The sequence below is a fragment of the Leptinotarsa decemlineata genome, unplaced genomic scaffold (genome assembly GCF_025532065.1).
Source record: "Leptinotarsa decemlineata unplaced genomic scaffold, Ldec_3_MD MMD2_tig00001719_RagTag_RagTag, whole genome shotgun sequence".
Lineage (NCBI taxonomy): Eukaryota > Metazoa > Arthropoda > Insecta > Coleoptera > Chrysomelidae > Leptinotarsa > Leptinotarsa decemlineata.
The window spans coordinates 10,484,205-10,511,034 of record NW_027412569.1 but is presented as its reverse complement, the minus strand read 5'-3'; the positions used below and the strand labels follow the sequence as shown (position 1 = coordinate 10,511,034).

Here is a 26,830-nt window from a genome sequence, read left to right as displayed (position 1 = left end):
GTCTTGAATTTTGCAATTGGATGCTGGAAATGGTTAGAAGAAATTGTGACTTTCTGAAGACAATAGAATTCACAGACGAATGTAGTTTTTCTCGTGACAAGATTATTAATTTTCATTATTACTACATATGGGCTCATACTATTGTCGAAACTAACCATCAAGAACAGTTTTCTCTTAACGTGTGGCTCGGAGTTATTGGGGATGATTTAATTGGGCCTCATTTACTTCCTCCTCGATTAAATGGTGAGGCATACGTACAATTTTTAAGAGAAGTGCCTCCAGTACTGCTGGAGGAAGTTTCTTTGGGCGTCAGAAGGGATATGTTTTTATGCATGATAGGGCTCGCGCCCATTTTAGTCAAATAGCACGTCAGCATTTAACTGAAATATATGCAAATCAGTCGAGGAGGACCACAGAACTGGCCCGCTCGATCCCCGGATCGAGCATTTGGTTTATCGTACTCCTGTTCGCGATGTAGAGGACTTAAGAAACCGCATCATCGATGCGTGCAGGGTAATCAGAGAGACTCCGGGAATATTTGAGCGAATACGTGGCTCAATACGCCGACAGGAGTAAAGGTAATCGCATTGCGATTACATTTACTCCTGTCGTGCCCTTTAACCCACCTCAGGATAATGTTATTATCTACCGAGGCTTTGGCTAAATTTTGGTGGCACTCTAGTACTAGCCCTGAGGTAATACGTTGTCTGTTCAAGGCTAATAGGGTTTGTCTGCTGTCAGTGCAGATTGTTATGTTTTTGTCACAAATTCCTTTTCTGGTTACTTCTTTTGTGGTGATTGAAATACCAGCGAGTTCTGTTTGGGCCACGCTGGTATTTTTTCCCATTTCCCACGTAATCCTTAGGCTTAGTGATCTGGAATACACTCCACATCCTGAGCTCTCTTTGGTTTTGGAGCTGTCTGTATATATGCGTATTGCATTTAACTGAGTGGAAAGTAATACACTGAGTCAGTTGGGTGGTCAGAGAAGGTCTATTCGTCGCTAAAAAATACATAACAGTCAATTCAGTATGATGGGGGGTAGAACAGAAAGACATCCTACACAATCTCAATGCCAAAAAGACGTATACTTCCTACTAGGTTACTTCACAAGAGGTGACCTTAGTGTAGATCTCTCTCCTCAGCAAGTGTCAGCATAAATTCCCGACCGATCTGGTCATCGCAACCTTCAGTTAAGAAAAAGGTTGCCGCAACGAATATGCTCGCTGTTCGGATCTTACTCTATTCCTTTGGAGTAGTGAACTAAACTCGGGAGGATCTGTATCAACTCGATCCAAAAAATGGTACATCTTCACAAGAGTTTGCATCTCAAATCCTCCGTCCCGCGGTTATTCTTCCCCAGACTGCAGGAAGGCCATTAATTTTTGGGTTTGGAGGGTCTACATGATTGAATGGAACTGGATGGAGCCTGTTAAGTATTCAGTAGCGCGTATTTCCTTTCATCTGCATGATCCGCGACAACGGAAGAGCAAGTATTGGAGCACTTCGTTTCAAGGCAGCTGTCCAAATGGCTCTGTCAACGAGTTGGAACTCGTTCAAGAAAGGCACATATAAAAGAGGTAACACAAAGTTCATGGGGCCTTCTTTAACAACATTGAAGACTTCGGCTTATCCACGCACCCGTCCTCCCTTCTCCTCAAGTCGAGTGAGCTGAATTTGGAAAAAGGGGGTTTATCATGGCCTGCCAGGATGGTGTTTTCAACACCTCAGTCTTCAGTAGTCCCGAGATGTGTATGAGGTTCCTGATACTTGATGCTGGACCTGCCATGAGGCAACCAAGACACTCATTTGACTGACATTTGATGTGGGCATGTCCAGGATTTGCGGTTTAAACCAATATCCATGGACATAATACAGCCCTGAGAGAAGATCAAAGATGCCGAATCAGTAAGCACCAGGAGTCAGCGGAATGGGATCAAAAATGTTCTCAAATAATGTACAAACCTGAACTACAATAGAAAATGAAGAATCAAAATGACTCATCTAATTGGGGATCTCCAGCAAGAGAGAAGTAAAAATAGAGAAGCAGAGGCAGATAAAATTGAAGAAAGCTGGGGAGGTAGTACGGCCACTTGTAAAAAGTGCAGGAATATAAAATTCTGTGGAAGGTGTGCGAAGCTAAGAAACTTATGATCTAGAGTTCGTCGATACCTTTTTAAAACTCCCGAGACAACGGTAATCTAACACATTGCGTGGCAGAATAGACAGGTTGAGGATGCCAATAAACTCATTTGCATATAAATTCAATCCAGCTGCTGGCTTTTTGATTTAAAAATATTTGACAGCATAATCGACATAATGGTCTGCAATTTTTATATCAAGATCTCTCTTGATCGCTCCTTGTCTCAATTATGTTGGCAATCAAAAACAGCTGAAAAGTGAAAATAAATGAATTCTGATTGATAGCCCCGTCCACCACGATCGGGAGGGCGAGAGGAGAGATAGGAGTCGCTCAAAAAATGCTCAAGTATTACAGGGGATTAATGTTGCTGTGAAATGTCTTCAGAATAATAAAATTGACCTTCGAGTCGCTGAAATTGGTGAGGTGAGCACAGTTTGGCTCCATTTTAAAATATTTGCTCTCTCTTTTCACCAAATTCACGCGAAAAGACAACATTCAAATTCATATTATAGGAAATACAGTCCACTTACATTGATACTCTAAGGTAATTTTGGCCGGATACTCGTGATTTGTGGTAATCAAAATAATATATTGAAATCAAATCCAAAATAGAGGTAAATAAGGAACAATATTATAATCAATTTCAAAGCAAGTCTCTATGGCCCCAATCTTTAATTGAAACCTACTTTTTCTTTTTGCACAATCGCAATCCGAAGAATAACCGTTAATGTTTTTTTTATATCCGAAAGATGTTACATTTGAAATAAAAATCGTACGGGCCCCATTGTACTCGCCGGAAATAATTTACTTTAGTATGATTAACATTCGAAAATAAAATCGGAATTAGCATTCTTAAATTGAGTGAGTGAGTTTCGCTTTGAAAAAAAAGTTATTTCATGCATTAAAAACCGTTCACGGGATCGACCGGTGGGACTTGGAGGAGATAAGTTTTTGATATCTCTCTCGAGGCGAATTTCGATATGTTCGATGCGGTGGAAACATCAATTAATGTCAGGTTGAAAAAATGTAATAACGGCATTTGGAATTTACTAAAAGTTCAAGAGATTTTTGATATTTTCTTTTCTGTTATCTCTATATCTATTTTCTTAAACATCAATCATACGATGTGGTCTTAGACAAATAACTCTTCTTAACACTTCTAAATGTAATGAGCTAAACACTTGAATTAATTTCGTTTACATCTTTCATTGGAAAAATTAAGCTATTAACTCAGCCGTAACAATTGTCAAGATGACACATAAGTATTTAGTAGCTAGTAGCTAATCCGTGTTAGGAATCACACGTTGAAAGGTAAGACCTCGTTAATCCTTAGCTCGCACAATTTTTGACTTCTGAGGGTTGTCGTTCGTAGGGGTGCCACTGCTGGTTAACGGAAAAGTAGATTTTGAATAGATTTAATCTAGTCTAGTAGCTAATCTAGCTTCAAATATAGAATTCATTCTTTGGGTAATCTCATCTAAACTGACATCAAATCAAGCGAGGAGTGTATCATCTGCAAAGATGTTTATGAAATCACTTATGACATAGACGTCAGTATCATTTATATATAGAATAAAAAGGTGGCCCAAAGACACTACCCTGCGGTACACCAATATCAGTAGAAAACATATCAATGACACAATACTGAAGATTGGGAAGGAAAAGGAAGAGATAGACCAAATAGAACATGGTAGACTAAAGTGGATATAATCATGGAATGAAGAGGCATTACGAATGAATTGTTTTTTTTCTCATAATGTTATGCAAATTGGTACTGAAGAGCTCTAAGGCAAGTGTCTTACGACGAAACATAGGTGTCTACAAGTGAGGATGACAGTGTTCCATGTAAGTGAAATTTTTATCTTTCATTCAGTATATTGTGTAGAAATCCTGTGAATGATATCTGAGTCAATTCCATAAAGAATGTTTGGAATACAAACTGAGTAGAAAAAAGTGTTTTTGTTTAATTTAGTGTTCATATCTGTTTAAAAAAATCTGTTTTTATTGTGATTTTAATTTTTTTGATTTGTGATGTTTTTGATTGTGTCTACATTAAGAGTGCCATGGGCTGTCAGAAGGAAGCCAAGAGTAAAACTGCAGAACATCCTTTTTATGAAAATGCACAGGTACCAACTGCAGAAAAATACTTAAGACGATGAAGTGTAGTCATTTGAAACAACGATTTTAGAAGTTCATTCCAAAAAGATGCCGTTTTTCAATTAAAGAATTTTCAAAAGTGTATTGAGTTAAACCTCCTAATCATCGGGAAATGCACCAGCGCCATCTCTGATGAGCAGTCCCGCTAAGAAATGACAACCGAAATTCCAATCTAAACAACCCCCAATCATCAAAATCGTTCCTCTAGCCCCGACAAAACAACCACCCCCATGTAAATAGGTTTAGGATCTGTTATTCTTTATTCGAGACCTGTCCGCTGATCGTGACCCAAGAAACAAGGGTGGTCCTGTTCGCTTTTTACATAAACACACCCTGAATTTGTATGCGCACTCCATTATAACACCAGTGGCGTCAAACGACTGCTTTTATTTGCTTTTACCAACGAGTGACGGCCCGATATAGGAGGGAGTGTGCTGGTCCGGCTTATTATCGAATGCTAAGTAGGGCGATGGGAGATTGGGGCAGGTTATTGTTTGGTGGTGGATTGTGAACTAATATTTTCATGGAGAATCGATGCGGTGGTTTATTATTCAATTGTTTTTACATCTTCACTATCTGGTCATTTCTTATAATGTTAATTGACCACCACGAAAAGCTGAATGACTGAATGGAATTTGGTGAAGACACCAAGAATGCAACCTAGCGTCTAGAGACAGCTTTCAATTTGAACGAGCCGGTAAGCACATCAGCATACCTAATAGGGCAGTTGCATGTTTTTTTTTCATTCTTTCAAATGAGGGGACATCTATAAATTACGTCACACGTTAATGGGCGGGAAGGGGGGAGGTAATGTGACATAGTGTGACAAGGGGGGGTCAAAAGCTTTGTGGCGTCTCATGTTAAAATTTAAAATACCATGAAATTTATATGTGAATAAAAAAATTTAAAAAATTCTAACTTGATCTATATTTATACATGTTCCTGACATTCAAATTCAGAACGAAAATGAAGTGCCAGATATACCAGTAATAGCTAATATGAAGGAGTGGGCCCAAATCTCGTGGACATAAGATGAATAAGTTTTTTTATCTCTAATTAACATAATCAGTCGCTTATTGTTTCCTAACTAATCGTTTCTTCTTTCTGTTATCAGAAATATTTGATTATGTTGATTTCATTGAAGATCTTTTAATAATAATAAGAAAAAAAATGAAAATAATTGGTTTCTTTTGATTATTTTTAAATACATGCATAAGTTTGAAAAATGTGGGATATCAGGGAAGGGGCCGTTTAAAAATGTGACAACCTGTGACAAGAACGGGGGGGGTTTAAAAGTTCAAAGTCCATGACTTTGATTGGTTTCACCAAAGTCAGTGGTTATCTTATATATATTCAGAGAAAGCCGACTACAACCATAATTATCAGTAATAATAGAGAAATTACTTCTAAACCGAAAAATATTTGGGTTTGCTATTGTTACAGTCGAGTCAGTTTTAAATAGGAAAGAGCGCTATCTTTCGATCCAATATGTCGTCTGCTCATGAAGGACAACCCTCAGAAGTCAAAAATTATGCGAGGTGAGTATTTACGCCGTATTACCAGTTTAATTGCAATAGTGCGGATTGGGAATGTACGCAGTGAAACTCGATATTCCAGCCGTCGGGCTCGAATCTCCGTTCCACACAGCGGTCCATTAAATGAGTAGGACGAACTGCTCACAATCGGTTAAGATTTTCTGCTGAATTATGAACAAAAACGAAAAAAAAATACCTATTTTGGTATAAAGTTTGCTTTTGTAATAGTTGTATTAAGAATACTCATTTTTGAATTTTTTATAAATTTTAATCATTTTTACTACATTTAAACATACCGCGCGATAAGAGTGGGGTCAGGCGGGGGGCCTTCAACCGCTCTCAAGGGGGCCCTAGACGGTCAATCATTTCGATCAAAAGCTTGAGTCAATCGATTGACTCAAGATTGACCAAGTGGGAACCAATTTGACGTTTGAAGCGAGGCTTGATGGTGATTGATAGGAAGTTTGAATGACTCAAGCGGTTGAAGGAAGGGGTTGACCTTCTAGGGCATTTTTGTCAAGCATTGCGTCAATCACGAGGTAGAAACCATGGCGTCCGCTACGGAACGTGAGCTTCCAGAAAACTCTGAACGGGAACTCATTAACCTGTTGATTGAATTATATCGCGATTGTCCGGATTTATGGAAAGTGAAGAGCAAGGACTATTACAACAGAAACAAGAAAATTGCATCATTACCATGTACCACTCCTTCGAGAAGAAGGTTTTGATCAAAAGATTGAAGAGCTGATTGCAGTTGATCGAAGCGCGCGTCAGTCGATTAACTCGATCGTTTGATTAAGCAGATTGGTCGTTAAGGGCCACCTTTAGGATGAGATTCTCATCCAGCGCGTTCAGTGCTGTAGTATCAAAGGATTCGACGGCCCCACAGACATCGGATTAGTTGTAATAAACGGTCGGAAATTGATATTGTGTTTAGTTTATTCGCTGTTGTTATTATTGTTTTTAGTTTTTGTAGTTGGTTATAAGTAAGTAATTTACCACGAAATATTCTATAATAACCTTAAATTTCGTTTATATATGAGCGTACGCCTATGATGAAAGAACGAAATTGGCTCCGCACTTCATTTTGACGTCACCCAGAAATTCGTGAATTTATGAATGAAAGTAGTGGGAGTGGACTTACTGGTTGATTTTTACTGTCCTTGGTCATGAATAACACAGGTCTGCAATAAAAACTTTTAAAAAATTATTTTGATTTCGTTAACTGATCCTAATGTAGTTTTTTGCGCTGATTTCAAAAATGACATTTGTTTTTATCTATCACGTAAGGTTTCCCTACAAAATAAGGATGAAATATTTGAAATAGTACAAAAAAAACGAGGAATTGTGGATTTATTTTCATTACTTTAACATGGAGTAAAAGCAAAAAAAACAATGCTACATAGCTAAACTAAGCATAATACACAAGTGTTTTCAAAATGATTATAAGTCTTTGTAAAAATGTTTTCTTTTTCTGTCAAAGCTTCTTTTGGTACTTTTTCGGCTGTGTTCTTGTGGATTTTTCTTTTTAACATCCAACAGTAATCTGCCATCATGTTAACATTCCACCGATCTTGGTATCTGCGTTCCATTTCATTTATGTCTTGATGGAACCGTTCTCCTTGTTCCTCAATTACAGCCCCTAGATTTTCGGGAAAGTAGTCCAGATGTGAGTGAAGGAAAATGTTGCCCAACATTTTGTAGTTTTGTATCAATTCAGCAACCAAAGTTTTGTAGTTTGGGTCTTCTTTCTTTCCAAGAAAGCCTGTTAAGTTTAAATGAATTACAGGCATGCTTTTCTTTCATTTCCATATTAGTGACAAAGCCTTCATCTTTTGAAAGTTTTCTTATGACAGGCTCAACGAATACTCCTTATTTTAGTTTAGCATCGGATAGACCAAGAAACTTTTCAGAAAGATACTTGAAACAATCTCCTTCTTTGTCTAATGCTTTCACAAACTGTTTCATTAGCCCCAATTTGATATGGAGTGGTGGAAGTAAGATATTTTTAGGATCCACTTAACTTTGTTTTTCAACATTTTTAACTCCAGGAATTGGACCCTTTCTTATTGGCCACACCTGCTTGACATAGTGTTGTTTCCTGTCACGGCTATCTCATTGACATAGGAAACATGGAAACTTAGTGTAACTACTTTGTTGACATAGTAACATTGAAATAACTTTCAAGTCTCCACAAATGGTCCACTTATGATCAGAATAGCTGAGCTTATTAAGAACAAATTCAAAATTTTCGTAGCATTCTTTCAAATGGACTGAGTTTCCAACAGGCACAGAACCATATTGGTTCCCATTGTGAAGAAGTACAGTTTTCAAACTTTTTTTTGATGAATCGATGAAAAGTCTCCATTTCTCTGGTTCATACGTTATGTCGAACATTTCCATTTCTCTAAATCGGTACCATGAATATGAAACACCGGAGGCTAACATATGTCTTTCTTTAAGTCTAGCCCTTAAAACTTCTGCTGAGTCCTTTGGGAGGCCCAGATCTCGTACTAAATCGTCCAAGTCTGATTGAGAGAAAAGTTCAGGGTCATTGGTACCTGGATCGTAGCTGTCATCACGGTCGCTACTGCTACTATGTGTTTTTGCGTTTAAATCGTCTAAAATGTGGTCCAAAGTATCCAGAAGTGAAAGAACAGGCAAGTTAGGTCCATGAGGAACAGGGCGAACAGCTGAACGTATGTTGGTGGGGTACGAAATATCCTTTCTGTTCACATGCCTTGTTCCAGTAACATTGTGTAGTCTTGTTCATCATACAAGCTTCATAATTCAGATTCAATTTACCGCTTATATAGGCTATATAATACAGAAACAGCAAACCCATACCGAACCTAAAAACCCATTTAATTAGAAAATTTCGGGTGAAATTTGTGATTTATCTATAGGTGACATAATTTTTTCACTATTTTTTCCGTAATCTGCACACAAAATATTGTCAAAATCACTGGTTGAATATCCTACAATTTTTTCATCGCAGACCTGTGTAATCCCCAAAAATCCCCTCGTTTTATCCCAAAAACTATTTCAAACGATCATAAACGCTGAAATTTCCCTCTCTATAATGACGCCTTGACATATTTTTCAATCCCAACAAATAAAAAATAAAATTCGACCCAATAACGTCAAATCAATGCACTTTACGACGACATCTACACAACAAAGTCGATTCAAAACGAGATAAGGGAGCCATATTTCTATCATCTTCATAAACAAAGATCCCTCTTTGGAGACGTGCCGTGTTTTTATTTTTAGTGTCACGTGTTCGGTCGCTTGAGGTAGGTCGGAAGTGACGTCATTTCGTAACCCACACGAAAGCTGTCGATCTATCTACATACCGAATGAGTCACAAAAATAGGTTCGATGTATTCGAATTGTATTTTCCGTCTGTGTGATTCCTGGAAGGTGTGTTCCTTGATGTGTTACCGCCGCGTTTGATTGTACAGGGCGAGACAATGAAATGGAATAAATTCTGTGAAGTCTTTTTGCGGATAAATCCTAAGACGGATCTCATATGTCAGATATTTGGCGACGACAGTTATTTCGAATGTTCTGAAAAAACCGTCACCAATATCCTTACTTTCAAATGAAAGAAGATTCATAGTACAACTACGGAATTTTCAAATGCCTCAAGTTATTTTCTGCCAAATAAACATTATCCCATTCGAAATTTTGAATTATGCAGCTTTTGAGTTTATGATTCAACGAAATTAATACATCATTAATGGGATTGTTTCATGCTTTGGAAAATGATACTGGTTTGCTTATAGACTGATCGAGTTAGGGGTTATATTATATTTATCGAGCCTAATCGGTCGCACTACCTCTTTATAATTGCAGAAAAAAAGGAAAATTCTAGAAGCAAGACTTTAAATGGGGAAGCAAACTGTCAATTTGTTTTACATGGAGGGCGCTAAGTGTTTGTCATCAAAAGATACATTGGTTATATGGGAACATTTGTGATTTTTCGTTTTTATTCAGAGAATTGGGTCGTTGTGCTTCTTTCGATTGCAAAGAAATGGGGGTTTATAAGTTTACTGAAGCTACTGTTATGAGAAGAAAATGGGAAAAATCTTTGAGGATAGTAAAGTTCAAATGTACTGATCATTCTAGGATATGTGGCGAACATTTCAAAGATTCTGATTTTGAGACTACTTCAAAGACAACTGGTAAGTATCATTCATTCTACTTACTTATATGTGATATTAATTTTATAAAATTTTATAGGATTTTGACTCCAAAGAAAATTTTTAGAAAAAACCGCTGTACCTTCCATATTTCGCTATACTTCGAATTCTATCAGTCCACGGATGTTGAGATTAGAAAGAGAAAGAAAAATCAAACGTGATTTGAAGCCAGCTAGTAGTGAATCATCTGAAATTTTCGAATATAAAGATAACCAGCTTCCTCTCAATGGTAAGTATCCAATAAATAAATTTATTATATTGACTGCTCAACCACCACTATATTCCATTTGATTTTCAGATATAAATTATCTAGACTTCCAACAAGACATTGCCTCAGAAGTTACTTTCCACCCCGAGGAAGATAATCCTGATAAGGAAAGCCACCCAATCAGCCAGTCCACACAAACACCAACTTTATTCAGATTATTTTCCAATGATGAATTTTTAATGAACAAAAAATCTGTTCTTTATTACACAGCTCTCTTGAGGAATATTCTCGAAATTAAAATGTCTATCATAAGTCTCTAATCTGAAAACAAAATTGAACCTTGAAACTTGCATGTTTTTGAGGTTAGAATAATATTCATTGATTATTAGTGATAAAAACACAAAATATGTGTTTTTTTTCTCATTAATATATTTCTTGGGAGCAAATTGGATGCAAAAAACTGTTTTTATAATGAGAGAGTTGTTCAAATATGCAAAATAATGAACCTTTCCACTAGATCAGCTTTCATCCCTCCTAGGGATGCAAGCAAGCAAATTGCAAGCAATTTAAATAAGAAACTTCCAAATAAATCAATAAATAACGGTGGAAACTTTGACAGCTAATGACCAATGTCATCCAGCGCACTCTGCTGGATGAGTTTCCCGTAATCATCCCCATTGGTCGCGTGTCTGTTGACCAATAAAATTGATCGTGTCTACAGCGGTGTTGCCAAGTGCCAATTTTTTAAAATTTATTTCAAAAAATAACCGCATCAACCGCAAAGGGTTTCTAGCGGAGGAACAATTAGGTATAATTATATTTTATGTAATATATGAATAGATTTCTAAAATAGTACTAAAGAGTTCAAGTTCACCATGTCTAGGGCAGAATTGAGATCACTGGGAAGTCTTGCTTCTTGTCTTTTATATTCAAAAACTGGCCACTCCAGGATGTGTTTCACACTGTTGATCACACCACAAATATCACACTCAGTAGCATATTCTTTCTTCATAAGTTGTTGGTGTGTTAGTCTTGTGTGTCCGATTCTGAGGCGAGTAAGAATGACTTGATGTCTTCGTTGGACTGATTGGTAGTTCTGGAAGCGCATGTCGGGATTTATCTCACGTAATTTATTCGATTCCTTGGCCATCCATCGTTCTTTCCAAGTGTTTGCTATTAGTTTCTTTATGAAATTAAAGTAATCTGATTGGGAAATTTGTTCAAACAGTGTTGCGGAAGGAGTAACTGTAACATTGCAAGCGACTGCATCGGCTTTCTCATTGCCTCTGATTCCAGTATGGTATCCAGATTAGTTTAATACATTTTTGATTCTGCATTAGCTTGGATATCCTTTCCTTTATACGGACAAGTAGTGAATTCCTTGGGTATAACTGTCTGATTCCATTAATTGCGCTGAGAGAATCGTTGATGGTAACAGAATTGCATTCCACTCTTTCACAGTGTGCTACAGCTTGATCTATGGCGTATAATTCACCTGTATAAACACTACAGATTGACGGTAGACGGTAGGCAAGCTCCGTATCTCTTGTAATGACGGCTGCACCCACACAATCAGAAGATTTCGAAGCATCTGTGTATAAGTGATTGTATTCCTTGTAGTTGGAGATTATTTCAGAGAAAGTTCTTTGGATAAAACTTGGTGATATCATTTTTCCTGTGGGTGTAGAGTTGGGTGTTACAGGATGGGATCTTTATGGTCCATGGTGGTGAAGTGCAGAAACCAAGTGACATGACATTATTAACGACTACAGGATTATTAGTAATTTTTGACATATTTGCGTAGAGTGGTAAAGCACCTTTATTACTTTGATTGAAAAGAAGGGGACATTTGTTATTGAAGGTATAGTGATAGGCGGAGTTGTTTATTTTATCAGAAATTCTTGCAGCATACGTGATGGTCATGTATTCGCGGCGAAGATCGAGAGGTTGTTCTCCTGCTTCGATAAGTAAACTTTCCAATGGACTACTACGGTATGCTCCTAAGGCTATCCTAATGGCGGCATGTTGAATGACATCCAGCTGTTTAAGAGCTGACTCATTTGCAGTAGAGAAGGCAATACATCTATAGTCTATTTTAGATCTTATTGGCGCCCGATAGACGGTTAACAAAGTATTGCAGTCCGCTCCCCAGGTGTGATTTGACAAGACCTTCATTAGATTCAAACCATTTTCACAAGATTTCTTAACATTGCGAATATGGGCGTTCCAATTCAGTTTGTAGTCAAACGTCATCCCAAGAAATTTCGTTTCGTCAACGAATTCTAACTGCTGTCCATTAAGTGTAAAGTTTGGAAAATTAGTTGCTTGCTGTCTGGAAAATAGAAGGCATTTGGTCTTCGCTGGTGAAAATTGGAAACCTGTATTGAGGGACTACAATTCCAGACTTGATATCGCCTCCTGAAGAAGTGACTCCAATGTGTTTATATTTCTGCCACTGCCATCATTGAAATGTCTGTGATATCAACATGAAAATATCTACTACTGGAGATATTTCAAAAATAACGTTTTTATTGCGTTTCTTGTTGTTTGGAACCTATGCATTATTAATTCTCCTTTCCAATGCATTTCTTACACTTTTTTCTTTGATGACCAATTTTTCCCATTTTCCAAATTCACCGAATGCGTTCGCTACTGATGGCTGCCAAATTTGAAACGTATGCTTTTCAGAATGTGTACTTTTCAATAGAGTGATATTTTTCAAACAACTACCGCCATTTCCAGGCCAGATTGGGTACTTCTGGGTTCACCCTCGTAGGCTCCTAAAAAAAACTTTTCGTCAATTTTTCCAATTTTCCCCGGTTTCTAGATGGATGCAATTCACTGACTATTTTATTTTATTCACGATGATTTGAATTAGGATAATATATTTCTCAAGTAATTCGTCCTGTTTAAAATACCCTTTTTTCACAGAACATGTTGGATTTCCAGATGAAAGGACTGACAACAATTTCAGTAATAAATTAACTCAAATACAAGGTGGCCTCTTCAATTGGTCTAGAAAGCATTGAAATCAAAGGGAGCCCAGTCATTTAGGTATCCGTGTTCGGCGCCTAGATTTGGCAAGGTCGTAAGGATACTGTCCATATTGATGACCAGTGACGTGCACCTACACTCGAACACGGGAAAATAAAGGTTTCACTCTGTTGTAATATAGGGATAGGGAAAGCCCTCTTGCAAAATTAATGTACAACTGTGTTGTCGTTTTCAGAAGTAAACCATATACCTGAATAGTTATGTCTCCTCTCAAATCACCAAATTTGAAGCTGACTCTTCCGAACTTCCGTAAAAGAGATCAAGTGTAACTGTTACCATTTACGAAGAATAAAAATATATATTTTGAAAACTATGATACTTTGTACGCTCAGGATATAGTCAGTTATTGGAATAAAAACAGAGTTCAGAGTTTTTTGTGTTATTTTTGGACGACTGCAAAATGACAAGAATGAATAAAGCTGAAGAAATCGTTATCTAGCCAACCAAAATTATATTAGAAAATGAAATTCATCAGTTGATAAAATTTGAGAAATCAAACTTTGACTTCAAATCAACGTTTGAAGGAGGTATCTAATTTCTCAGACTGATATCTTGTTCAGAAGCAACAATATAAACATTCTGAAACGATTATTTGGAATAATTGAAAAGTACAGCCGAAATCAACCTTTTTGTCAAGTTTTCAGGTGATAGATAATAAATATATTCATGTTATTTATGTCTTGTTCACATGGTTTTCCCTTTGTCTCACTTTTGTGTATGTTTTGCTATATATTTTACCTTATTTAAGCTAAATAGATTTTTAATATTCACTATGAAATTTACAATTTAACAAAGTTTCATGAACTACTCACTTATCAATGTGTACTAGGCAATTATTTTTATATTTTTAATTAATACATGCTATCCCCTAGGTTGTTAAGCAGCATTGATTTTTGTATCTACTTCTTCCTTATTAGTATTATTATAAACTTTCTCTAATGAGAAATCATCAACTGTTCTATCAATGGCTCCTAATTCATTGAGGATTATCTAAATTTTAAATAATGAAAATGGCATCATAATGCGTAGCGTATCAGTTGTATTCGCTGACATCTGGAAAATGTTTATGGTTGAAGGGTATTGAACCATTTTATCTTCCGTAGGTTTATTGTGAACATTCATTAGTTTTTCTCGGTGTAGTTTTCTCATCGTTTTCCGATTAATATCAACTTTAATTCTGTGTGTCTCAAATTTTGAAGTGCTACGCCACTGGAATTTCATAATTCTGTCTTCATCCTTCGGAGCATTGTATTCGAGTTTAGAGAGTAGGCTGGGTGATGAATTGTATTTGCCTTCTGTATCAATGAAAATACAAGCCTATGCAATTCTACAAAGTGCCGATATCCCTCATTCTCAGAAGTAAGATTGAAGTTGGGAGATTAGCTACGCTGAGTAGCCGTATTTTATTTTTCAAGCTGATATTGGAAGAAGTCATATTAATTTTGAGAGTAGCTGATTTAATAGAGAGTTAGAAAGTTACTACATAGTATAAAACAGAGTCGTTTCCCGGTGTTTGTCCCTATGCTTAGATCTTTAAACGGAACGGATTTTGATGCGGGATTTTTAAATAGATAGAAATGTATATAACATGCATAACATAATAGAGAAACACTGATAATTTTAGAGATTTCTAATGCCATGTAAATGAACACATTTTTTTGCGCTTACATTGCAAACGCTGGCTGAACCCTACGAGATAGATCAAAAAATGTACTGCAGTATTGAACACCGTAAAAAGGTTTACAAAAAAGTCCACGTCTGTCTCTTCCGGATAACCCACGATAACCATTTTATATCCTCGAGAAATAAATTTACGATTTGATTTTAAGCAATACAAAAGTTTTGAGACAACCTAATACTTTATTGATTAAGCAATATTCTTCCAAACTTTCCACTTTTATTCTCGAATTCCTTCTAGATACCTACGAACACTTTACTACCAGATTGTGTGGTCAATTTAGGTGATAAAACAGTGGTCGAATTCGAATTAGAATGGACAAGGATCCTCGGAAATCGCCACTGTTGACATTGTGACCGTTTATCTGGAAGTGAACACAGGGCCGAACCTAGGGTTTTTTTGGTGCCCCGGCAAAACATAAATTTGCATTCCTCCAAGAATGTTCCAAAATAATTAAATCACTAGCCATCAAATAAAAAAAGAAAATTGCGTCTAATTTTATAATGCCTATACATGAGAGTTTACAGCATCCTGACTGCGACTTCAGTATCAAAAATTTTCCATCAAGTAAAGATTTTGAGTTATAGTTATTTTGATTTTGTATAAAAATGTTCACATATTATAAGGAAATATAAGATCAAAACAAAAAAAAAACAATATATTTTGAGGATAACAGACTTTATTTACCAGACACATGAAAAAAACAAGCAAATGAAGTCTTTTGTGTATAACCCTTTTGCAAATGTTGACTTTCGTTGATATATTTCATCAGTTTCCCTCATAAGGAATCAACAATAATTCCCCATCATTGCTGCATCTCATCTGCCTTGGTAACGTTGCTCCATTGTCAGTATGTCTTGGTGGAACCTTTCCCCTTGTTCGTCACTGACAGCACCCAAATTTTCTAGGAAATAATTCAAATGGGAGTGCAAGAAATTGATTTGAGAGACATGCGATATCCCATTCTGCATGTAGTTCTTCTACAAGTGTTTCGTAATATTTCTACTTTCTTGTTCCCTAAAAAAACTAAAATATTCATTCAATAAAGATCCACTAGTATAGACCATATTGGCATCCATACACTGGACGAATAGGAATGGAAAACACATCGAATTTGCATGGACTCCTAGTCACCAAAGAATCTCGGGTAATGAATTAGCAGATCAGGCAGCCAAACGAGCTACCGAAATACCTGATGTTTTTAATAATATTCCTATTCGACCGGAACACGTAAAACATTATTTTAAAAAACAGATTATGGATTTAAAGAGGTTAAGCCAAAAATCACACCCTGGAGGCGTTCTATTCCAAAGACACGAAGAGAATAAACTGTGATTACACGCTTGAGAATGGGTCATACCAACTTAACTAACATATTCATGCTCTCTGGAGAACAACAACCAATATGCCAACAATGTAGGCAGAGGCTAACAGTGAAACATATCTTGCTAAATTGTGTCTAATATGATGAAGCTAGACAACGATGTGAAATACCAAATTCTATGAAGGAATGTTTGAAAGATCATAATGAAAGTCTGGATAGAATTATAAAATGTATGAAAGCAAATGATTAACAAACTAATAGTAGAAGGCTAATGACCTCGTAGTCGACGCCTTCAATCAAAAAAACAAAACTCCGAAACAATTCTTTCGAAAGAACTACATGCAGCTAATTCAACATCACTTGATTTTTGATCAAACTGTTGATCACTTGGTAGTTTTCTAATTTGTGGTCCAACGAATATACCTTCCTTGAGGTCGGGAAAATAAGGACCGTCTTTTTCTGGCACATCATGGGAACCTGTCTGATAATTATACATTTCCAAATCTTCCTCCCAATTTGCCGGGGGTGTTGGAACTGGTAAACTTTCTCCATGAAGAACCGGCCGTCGTGCAGAAGGATTATCCGGATATACAATTTTGTGTTTGCTCTTTCTTGAAAAACCAGACACGTTTGTCATGCAAAAGTAACAGTCGTTGTAATGATTTGTTGTTTGTCGCCAAATCATTGGAACTGCAAAAGGCATAGAGGAGCGTTTGCCATTCAATCAGTTACTTAGATTTGCTGCACAGGTACGTGAGGAGTTCACTCTTGATCTTAATCACCAACAACAAATTCAAAATACTTATGGTAAGCTACTCTGGTCATTTGGTTGATTTGCCGTTTCGGCGATTTAGCAGTAAACTGACCACATATATAACAAAAACTATCTGTGCGATTAACGCAGCCACGTTTCTGTACTCTGAATATTTTTGTATGTGATTCTGCGTTTACAGGAGTCAACTTACGTTACAAGTCTCATATAGGTACAGTGAAAGTAGATTCTAATACTGGACAGAGCCGCAGTGTTGCCACATTTTAAACAATTTTTACTGTCATTTTCGCATTAAGGGACCAAAAATTAACAAAGAACTGCCCTTGGCATTACAGTCGTAAATTCTGTAGACTGTTTGTAAATTAGTGTAATTAAACGTAGATGACCGTTTTATTTCGAATAAGCTCGACTCGCCCATCATAGAAAACATTGTAAAATGAGTTGTACAATTTTTTTAAACAAAAATTGGGGCAAAAGAGAAAGAACAAAGTTCAAAATGCAGTTTCTAGAATTACTGTTACAAAATGGAAAGTCAACAAAAAGCCCAACTCTATCAAAGGCGGGACCGTTTGGCAATCTTGATACATAGTAAACTTAAATAACTCAAACTTGTGAAATTGTATGAAACTTGATGTGATTAAATGTTCAATAAATCTGTATAAAATGGTCGCACAAAAGCTTAACACTCAGTACAAAGACTTTTTCAAAACCTTTTTGTCGGTGATTTCGCAACAGCGAAGTCTCCTTGTTCAAGATACAGCTTCTTACATATAACTTAAAAGTATATTGGGGCCTGTTCAAAGTTGTTTCAAAATTATAGAAAATTGAAATGCCTACAAAATCAATTTTGTCTCCTAATTCGGCGGTTGATCTGGTTACCAATCTGCTCTGAGTCCGACTCTGGTCAAGATAAAGGTGACGACTACCTGCCCCAAGACCAGGTTTTAAAGTATCATAATTTATGACGGTAATGTTCGATAACCGGGCAATTAATGTAATAAAATTGAAATATTCCACTATTTTGTTCGATGTTGTCACGATGTATCCGTTTTCGATAAAAATTCCTGAACGATTTCTTCGGATTACTGTTGGCGCCTGTTGGCTAATTGACCTATGTGTAGTTTTGTAAAATTCGATGTCGAGAATAATGTTGTAGTATCATCAAAATCCCACTTCCTAAAATAATTGTTTTGTTACCTATAATAAATATAAAATGTGTAGTCTTTATAGTCACTTGTTTGTGATGTATTTATTATACTCTGTTATTTCCTGCTCTGTAATTGGGCTATGTCCTGTAGAGTATTGTATTACAAATAAATAAATAAATTACTAGTATTCAATTATAGTTTGTGTAATTGGATAGACACGTTTTCGTAGCATTCATATAAATGGTATAAAATTAAAGTTTAAGAAATCGAAAACACACGGCCTACTTTTTTTCCTAGCGTTCATATGATAAACAATCGAGTATAGTAAAAAAAATGAAAACACGACCATTTGGCCTATTTTCTTTCGTAGCATTCATATTATTGGTATACAATTGGAGTTGAGCATTGTTTTATATGAAATCGAGTTGAAACCACCAACAACCAAGTCTTCAGCTTCTACGTTCTATCTTCCAACACGAAGTGGCTTGTTATCTTCTCATTTGACATTTTAGCAATGTTAAATTCATCTTAGATAGCCAGATAGGTAGATTACAGGCCTCCGAAATCACCGGATTTCAGTCTACTTGACTTTTTTAAAGGTGTCTTCAAACTGTTTATGAAACAACCTGCTGATATTGATCAAAAGTCTTCTTTCAATGTCTGTTGTAGTTTTTAGAAATGTTGGGGGAAGATTTAATTTTTGTATAGAGCACAATGGACAACATTTACGATGGTTTCATTAGATAAAGAGTGGGTGATAAATCATGTGTTTCTTGCTAATTAAAACTATTTTTCTTACGAGTAGGAGAACCAATCAAAATTGTATCGAACAATTTCGAGATATTACTTCTCTGGTTGAAAATAATACTAATAGGGATAAAATAACCCTCTGCAAGCTAGAATTAATATCCCCCGTTGTGGATTGCGAAATCTGCTTATAAAAATCAAAGTAATGTTAGTGAATCTCAACTTGTGGGGTTTAAGAAATACATTGCTAAGGATTCGATTTGATCGATAGCGGTAAGTAAGAAATCTTATACACCTGATTTACATGTCGTGTAATCCAATTTGATAAAATTGCATTATGACTTAATATATTGCTATAATTGAATGAGCCTGCATATGCAGGGAAACCTTCCAAAAACGGCAAATATAAATCGTGAAAGAATTCTGCTGTGATATTTATTGAGTTATTTGACACGCTAAATATCATTATCGGAGATATTGAACTGAAAATTTCATCAGTAATATCAGTTTTTAATTTTGTTTTTCAAATATTTTAGATTCTAAGCTGCTGTCCCACATATTTTTTTTACATGAACGATGAAAGTTCATCAGAGTTGTAGTAGTATTCTTCAAAAGAAATTATTGAATGTTAACTCTCCGTTTTTCACCGACTAGCTCTTTAGGAATAGTGTTCACACACCTTTTTTTTAATGGACAAAACACAAACACTGCAGGAAAATCCTTGAGGCGCTTTCAGAGCGGTGCCTGTATCTTTCCATAAAAACTATGATGTATCCATCCAATGCATAGACATCTTTTTACTGTATTCCTAACCCTTTAATTCCTAGTCGTCAACCGTTAACCTATATGAAGTTTCTTCTCGCAGAATGATAATTGTATGAATATGTTTTTGTGTTTCTAGCGACGCAGTGATTCTACAATCATTGAAGGGATCGGCATATCCGCCTAATTCTGATATCAAATAACTTCTTGGATTAATTATCTTGCAGATACAATTACTTGTAATACGATGAAAGAGAAGTCGTATTAGTTTTGGTTTAATATAAGAAAATTCACCCTTCTTTGAATACCGTCGATGAAACGGGGGTGACGTTACGTTTGTGAATGTACAGGGAAGTCTATAAAATTCTTTGAATTTCAAGGAGCAAAATTTCTCAGTGAGATTAAATTCGTTTTTGAATCAACTCAAATTATTAGCTATTCTCTTTAGTAAAAAATGAGTATGCATTTCTTGTTGTTTATTCATTGCATTATATTTTATAGTCGCCTTGAGAGAATGTAGTTTCAAGATTCATAATGGTTGAAAATTCAGAGACCCTTTTTATACTCAGGAGGTTATTGATGTTGGTATAAAACAGAAGACTAAGTCGTAGAATTGATTCTTGAAGAACATCATAGTTGATAGAAAATTCTTGAGAAAGAGTTGTGGTTTTACTATTATACGAAAATAAGGTTCCTTATACTTATAAATCTGTCGTCTGAAACCACAATTGTGAATTTTTTCAATTGAAAACGTTAAGAAGTCACATTTTTGACAAAGGGTTTTGATTTATGTAAAATAAGAACATCACCGGTATTTTTTTCTTGAAATAAATGTATATCGTCAGACCGAGAAAGAATAATTTTTTATTTATCAGAAATGTCAAGTGAGCATTTGTGACACTGTACTTTCCGTTGTTGATTGTTATTATGTTGACGTCATGACCTTGAGTAGGTAATATGACCTCCCTTCATACCTTCTGAGAATCTTGAAATTATATAAACTTTCTATTCGGCAGGTAGGAAATTGAATTCGTAATGGATTTGAGGAATATTAATGTTTTCAATAACTACCTGTTCCTTAGATAACTGTCAAAAGTTGTCAAACTTCAATAAGTACCTGTTAATTCGTAATGGTCTTCCTAGAAAAGGGTTAGACAAAGAATGTTTTCAACGAATAAATCTCAATACGATATTTCAAAAAAAAATGTCACCTTTTTCCTTTAATTTTTTCTTACAAAACAAATTCACAAAATGATTCCTATTGGAATTAATTGCCATTTTTTCAACTTTTTTTATTCATCACTATCAAAAAATAGAAAAAATCTAACTAATATATATATATATATATATATATATATATATATATATATCTTTATTTAGTTGAGAATCTAATTCATTTACAATAGTAAATACGTTGTCAAATTATAAATGAAATAATATCAACATGAAAAAATGCAAACATTCTGATTAAAAATACATATGTATAAATAAAAAGTTACATAAGAAAGTCATTAAGAAATCCTTCAATAGTTTTTTGAATATATTTATCGAACCACTATCTATAATTTCTTGTGGGAGGTCATTAAAACAATCTACTCCTTTATGAAATAAAGAATTATGTGTACTATTTTTTAAATTTCTAAACTTTTATATTGCTTCTTTTTCTAGTATTATGCTCATGTATTTTAGCCACATAAGTTAATTTATTCTGTAGATATAAGGATTCAGGTAGTTTATAAATAGTTTGTTAGAATTACATTCGTCATTGAAAAAGTTATGAGGGGATAAAATTTAAAAAATATACCATTTCATTATCGCATCAACTCAATTTTAGATCTTTTGTGGAAATTCGGACTACTCCACTGGATAGGCAGATTTTCGTTCATTACTGAGGAGAATTTAATCACCATTTTCATATCACAAATAAAAATATAATTAAAGGCACACTAAACAACATATTTTTCAAATGTTCTTCATTTAGAACTTTTCTAATGCTGAAGAGGTTTCATTCAATGAAATTCTGGACAGAAATAAATGAAAATCTTTTTGAAATGAAAGGGGTATATTTTTAAAAGAGAGTCATTATTGAGAAACAAAGGTTCTGGCTTTCTGTTTCTCCATTTTCATACAAAAAATGTGTGAATCTTCCAAAAAAAGAAAGGAAGCAATCAGAAAAGTAACTTTCAGACACGAACTGGAAGAAAAGTTCCCTAGAAACAGCTTCTTTCAAATAAACATATAAATCTGTTGTTCTTGAATGGCATATTTTTCAGAATTTGTGACTTCTTTACTAACGAATGTATGTCGACGTAGTTTTGACATAAAACAATTCAAAACTACAGAAATCCAGTGGTCAAATTTTTTACACTTCAATAATATTTTTCGATTTTTGACACTGAAAAACAGTCAAAGTTGGCACTGAAAAAGACGAGACAATCATGAAGTTTGGTGTTCTAGAAGAATTGTCGAATCTTTACCCGAAGAAAAAAATTCTAATCGGTTGTGAAATATATGTTTCATAAGGGTGCTTTCACTTGGAATCGGTCACACTGTATGCAATCGACGGAAGGGTTAAACCATTAAAATCAATGAGAAATATTGCAAAACCAGTTCGTGGCAAAACCAAGCCTTGACGTAGATCGCCGAAAGAAATTAGTCTTGTGCCTTACTCTGCAGCTTTCACTGCAAAGCAACTAGTTTTGAAACAAGAGCTGCTCCATAAAACGAGGGCTTTTTCACGCAATTTCAAAACATTTCTTGAAATGTTTCGAACTCACTGACTGTTCAACGTACTTGACGAACAATTTTTCTCTCAGCTGAAACTAGCAATGCTAGACAGGATTTCAATCGATGCTGCTCCATAAGATGAAAGGTTTTCCACCCATTTTCCTGTTCTGTTTTCTATATTCTCATATATGTGAAGTATATGGTGGTGAATATGGTTTCGGTTATCAAAGTGGTGTGGTTTTCCGCATAATAATAATAATAATAATTTTTATTAGTCTCAAGAAACACACAGTTTTTAGACACGTCAATACAATTTCTAAAATAGGTTTGAAAGGGTAAGATTTGTCAATATAGTTTTAAAAAAATGCTTGTAGATAAATTAGATTTACAAAATAATACAAGTTAACAAGATAAAATTCCAATCTTATAAGACTTGACTAAAATGTAAAGCAATGAGCTTTTACAAATTATAAATCACATAGCTAACGTATTATATATATTCAAAGTTGAGTAAAAGTTCGTGAGGTGACCACAAAAATGTCTCTTTCTTCTTGGATAACTTCGAAAAATTGATCAATTTCTTATAAAGGATGTTTGGTTGATATTTTCTTCAATAAGTTTTTGAAATCTTCTAAATGGCAAGTTACGAAATTCGGCAGAAAAGGCATTGTATAGCTTAATTCCTATATTATCTGTTCTTTTCAACCAATTAGCTGTAGGAACAAGGTATGATTTATTTCTTGTATCATGTTGGTGTATATCCTTGTGAGCAACTTCATTCAACAAGTTTTGTTGCAACAAAGTGCCGCACTTTGATTTACAATTTTTTTAATTCTTCTGATAGCAAAAACCCTCTTACTAAGTTTACTACACATGTTATTTATGTGGTCTATCTATTTCAGGTTGGAATCTATTTGTACTCCCAAAAATTTGGTAGAATTTTTGTTATCTCGATTTAAGCAAATTGTTCCAAAAATTGAGAGTTTCTGTTTTTTGTTCATTGAGAATCAAGTCATTTGGTGTGAACCATGATCGAGCTTTCTCTAATATGACAGTTTGGATCATATGAGGATCATCTATTTTATATATTTTTTTCGCCCAAGGTTGCATCATCTGCATACAATATAGTTTCTATGTCTGTTCATAACGTGAGGCAGGTCGTTGATATAGATTATAAACAGAAGTGGCCGCAATATTGACCCATGTGGCACTCCTTTTAATATTTTCATTTTTTCACTTTTGGTATTTCCTAGATCAACAATTTGATATCTTTCGTTAAGGTATGACTTCATCATGTCCAGGCAGACACCTCTCACTCCGTAGAAATCTAATTTGGCCAATTATCAACTGTATGTGGTTCAGTTCGTAGGAAATATCTGACAGAATACTTGTAGATACTTCCAAACCAATTCCTATGAACATCCTTTGACTTGCCACTAGGATTATGAGTGTTACTGTCAATTTCTGGATTAAGCAACCATCAACAGTATTCTACAAGAGCGTTCAGATTTTGCACCATCGGGTCTTGTTTCTGGTTCACATCAACAGCCTTCTCAATTCAGCGTTCTACGTAATCCACAACGTTGCAAATCCTTCAAGAAGAATCTAAAAAAGTTCCGAAGGTGAAGGATTGACCACTCTCATGAAGTGCGATGGTACCAAAAGGCAACATTGTCATTTTCATAAAAAAAAGTTGATGTGAATGAGTTTCGTTAAGTTTATTTTTTGGTTCCCGGATACCGAAACAATGCTTTCATCTATTTAAGGGTGAATTTTATTGAAACACGTTTCAAAAAGCCTAGGATTTTATTTGAAAGGGTTATATTTTTAGGAGTGATTAATTTTTGGGAAAGAAAGTTTTTGGCTTTCTACTACTCCATCTGATACAAAAAAAAATGGATGAGAGAATCTTCCAAAGAAAGGAAGGAAGTAATCAATTTGAAAATAAGTAACTCTACACATCCATGTATAGAGTTACTTATTTTCAAATTGATTACTTCCTTCCTTTCTTTGGAAGATTCTCTCATCCATTTTTTTGTATCAGATGGAGTAGTAGAATGCCAAAAACTTTCTTTTCCTAGGATTTTATTGTTTAGAAACTCCGTACTTCCCCGAATGACTTGAGTACTTCCCCCAATAACATCCAGGCAATATTGAAAACCAAATTTCTAATTTGTAGGTTTCAATAATTTCCTTTTTTTGTTCTAGTCCCACAACGATGAAGACATGAGCGACGCCGGCGACCACGACGACGTCGACAGTTGCGACGAGATGCGTCGGCACGCTGGCCTCCTCGCCGATCACGGCGATGTCCTCGCGAAGCTGAAAATGCAAGTGAGGGACATCAAGGTGGGGGTAAGCAATCATCAATCATTCTATCAGGTACCTACTAACATTACTTTTCTTTTATATTTGGTAGTGAGATATTTTTTATTTGACACGTATGTGGTAATAATTACATTGGTATTTTTGCTGTGTAACAGGACTGTTGAAAAAATTATTTGAATTTGCTTTGCTTTGCCTTTTAACTCAACTTAATCGTTGATTACGTATCCAAAATTTTTGTATATACCTATTGATTTCCATACTTTCCAGAAGATCAAGTTTTAAAGCTTCCTTATATAAATGAATAGTGTAAAGTTGTGAATATGGGGTTCCAAACCTATAATTAGTCGAGCAGGCATTTCGAAAATGAAAAAGACAAGAGTTTGGTATCAGATAGATCAGGAGTTTATTAAAATGTTATGTGGTTCATCTCCGATGCTTTACGTAGGTCAAACTGGAAGAACATTTGACGCACGCATAAAAGAGCATGAGAACAATTTCCGAAATGGAAACATAAATTCAACTCGCAGAGGAACCGGAGTTCTATCATAAATCTCATAACTTATGACTCATACCAAAATCCAGACTGTGAGGCGATCGAATCCCTGCGAGGTGTACCTCTAGGTTCAATATTCGGCCCGTTACTCTTCTCTACTCATACATGTTAATATCATAAGCCTCCTGTACACAAACATCTCAATTCATGCGGATGATACCCAATTATATCTTGTTTTGCCACTGAGTTTTTTGGATTTTGTCATTGTTGTCATTTGCACCAACAAAACTTTCATTATTATCTAAATAATGATATTATATCTGCCTTCTTCAAGGTTGTAGTTGTAGTAGTAGTTAATATCGATTATGTATCAACCAAGAGTCGTATGAATATTTTCATCCAGGACTCTATCTTCTTTTCCAGGACGACTATGAGACTTCCCGAAACCTGAGCTTCCCGATGAACAATAGACCGATGCCCAGCCAGGAGAATAATTTCCAGCTGCCCGTCCCCTTTCCGTTTCCGCACCCAGCTGCGGCGTTCCTGCCGCCGATGGCGCCGCAACCAGCAGCGCCTTCTTCCGGCAGCTCGCATTCCTCCGAGGGAAGCGCCTCCTCGCAGCACACCTGGTCGTTCGAGGAGCAGTTCAAACAGGTGCGTCAGGTATGTCATCCCTAGACTTTTTTTTTAGGTTTAAGTTTTCCGGCGAGGTTGTTGGAAATTCTGTAGCTATTTCTTGTTGAAATCTATAAGCTGGAGTTGAATTTGAAGGAGATATTTCAGGCATGAAGTCGAGAGTTTCGCAAGGATCCATTTTGGGCCCACTGCTGTTCACAGTATATAAATTTTGTTTCGTAACGGGTTTTTATAAGTTTTCGGGTCATCTGTACGCGAAAGCCACCCATATTTACTGCAGTTTTCCTTCTTCTCAAAGAGATAAAGCCAGTATACAAATCAATAAATAAACTGAATTCATTCAAATTAGTTTCTGAACACAGTTTGACGAAATGGTTGAGGCTCTTGCAGCCAAGATTTTCAGTATCACTATTTTTCGAGTTTGAAGGCCGTGAATATCTGGAATTTCTTCCTGACGTTTCGCTATCGCGTGTGGCTAGCTTCTTCAGCGGTTTTTACGCCAGCCACTCGCGCCAGCTAAGCTAAAAATAATCATACTATTTTCTCAGGTATCAGCATTTTGGTGAATCTTGAAAAACTTCAGGCCGTAAATGAAATCGAAAGTCTAGGTATCATATTTGACATATTTGATAAACACGTGACTAAATTATTGCAAAGACCTTGAAAATTGTTTACGGAAATAGGTAGGTTTTATCTTCTGATATTGAATAAACTCTGTTTTGATTTTGTGGATACTCTCTATCGGCTAGGTGTGAAAGAAAAATTCAACATGAACAAAATTATTTTCTGAAACATGTTGATGGGATAAAAAGACATCAGATACGGACTTCTAGGTTTTTTAGATTTTTGTAGCCACTGCACGAGTAAAAACAAATTCTGCTATGGATTACAATACAGATCAAACTCAAACCAA

At 35.6% G+C, this 26,830-nt stretch overlaps 1 protein-coding gene across 5 annotated transcripts in view; it reads left to right on the top strand.

Annotated features, from left to right (window-relative positions):
* The window catches only part of retn (retained), a 254,523-nt gene that overhangs the window by 63,729 nt on the left and 163,964 nt on the right, over positions 1 to 26,830 (top strand). For 2 of the 5 annotated variants that reach the window (XM_074176489.1, XM_074176488.1), the window contains exons 2-3: positions 24,669 to 24,815; positions 25,705 to 25,944. In XM_074176489.1, coding sequence (XP_074032590.1) covers positions 24,669 to 24,815; positions 25,705 to 25,944 — 387 coding nt within the window. Of the gene's footprint in view, positions 1 to 24,668; positions 24,843 to 25,704; positions 25,945 to 26,830 lie in introns of all 5 variants that reach the window. The other 3 variants (XM_074176487.1, XM_074176485.1, XM_074176486.1) reach the window with 2 other exon arrangements.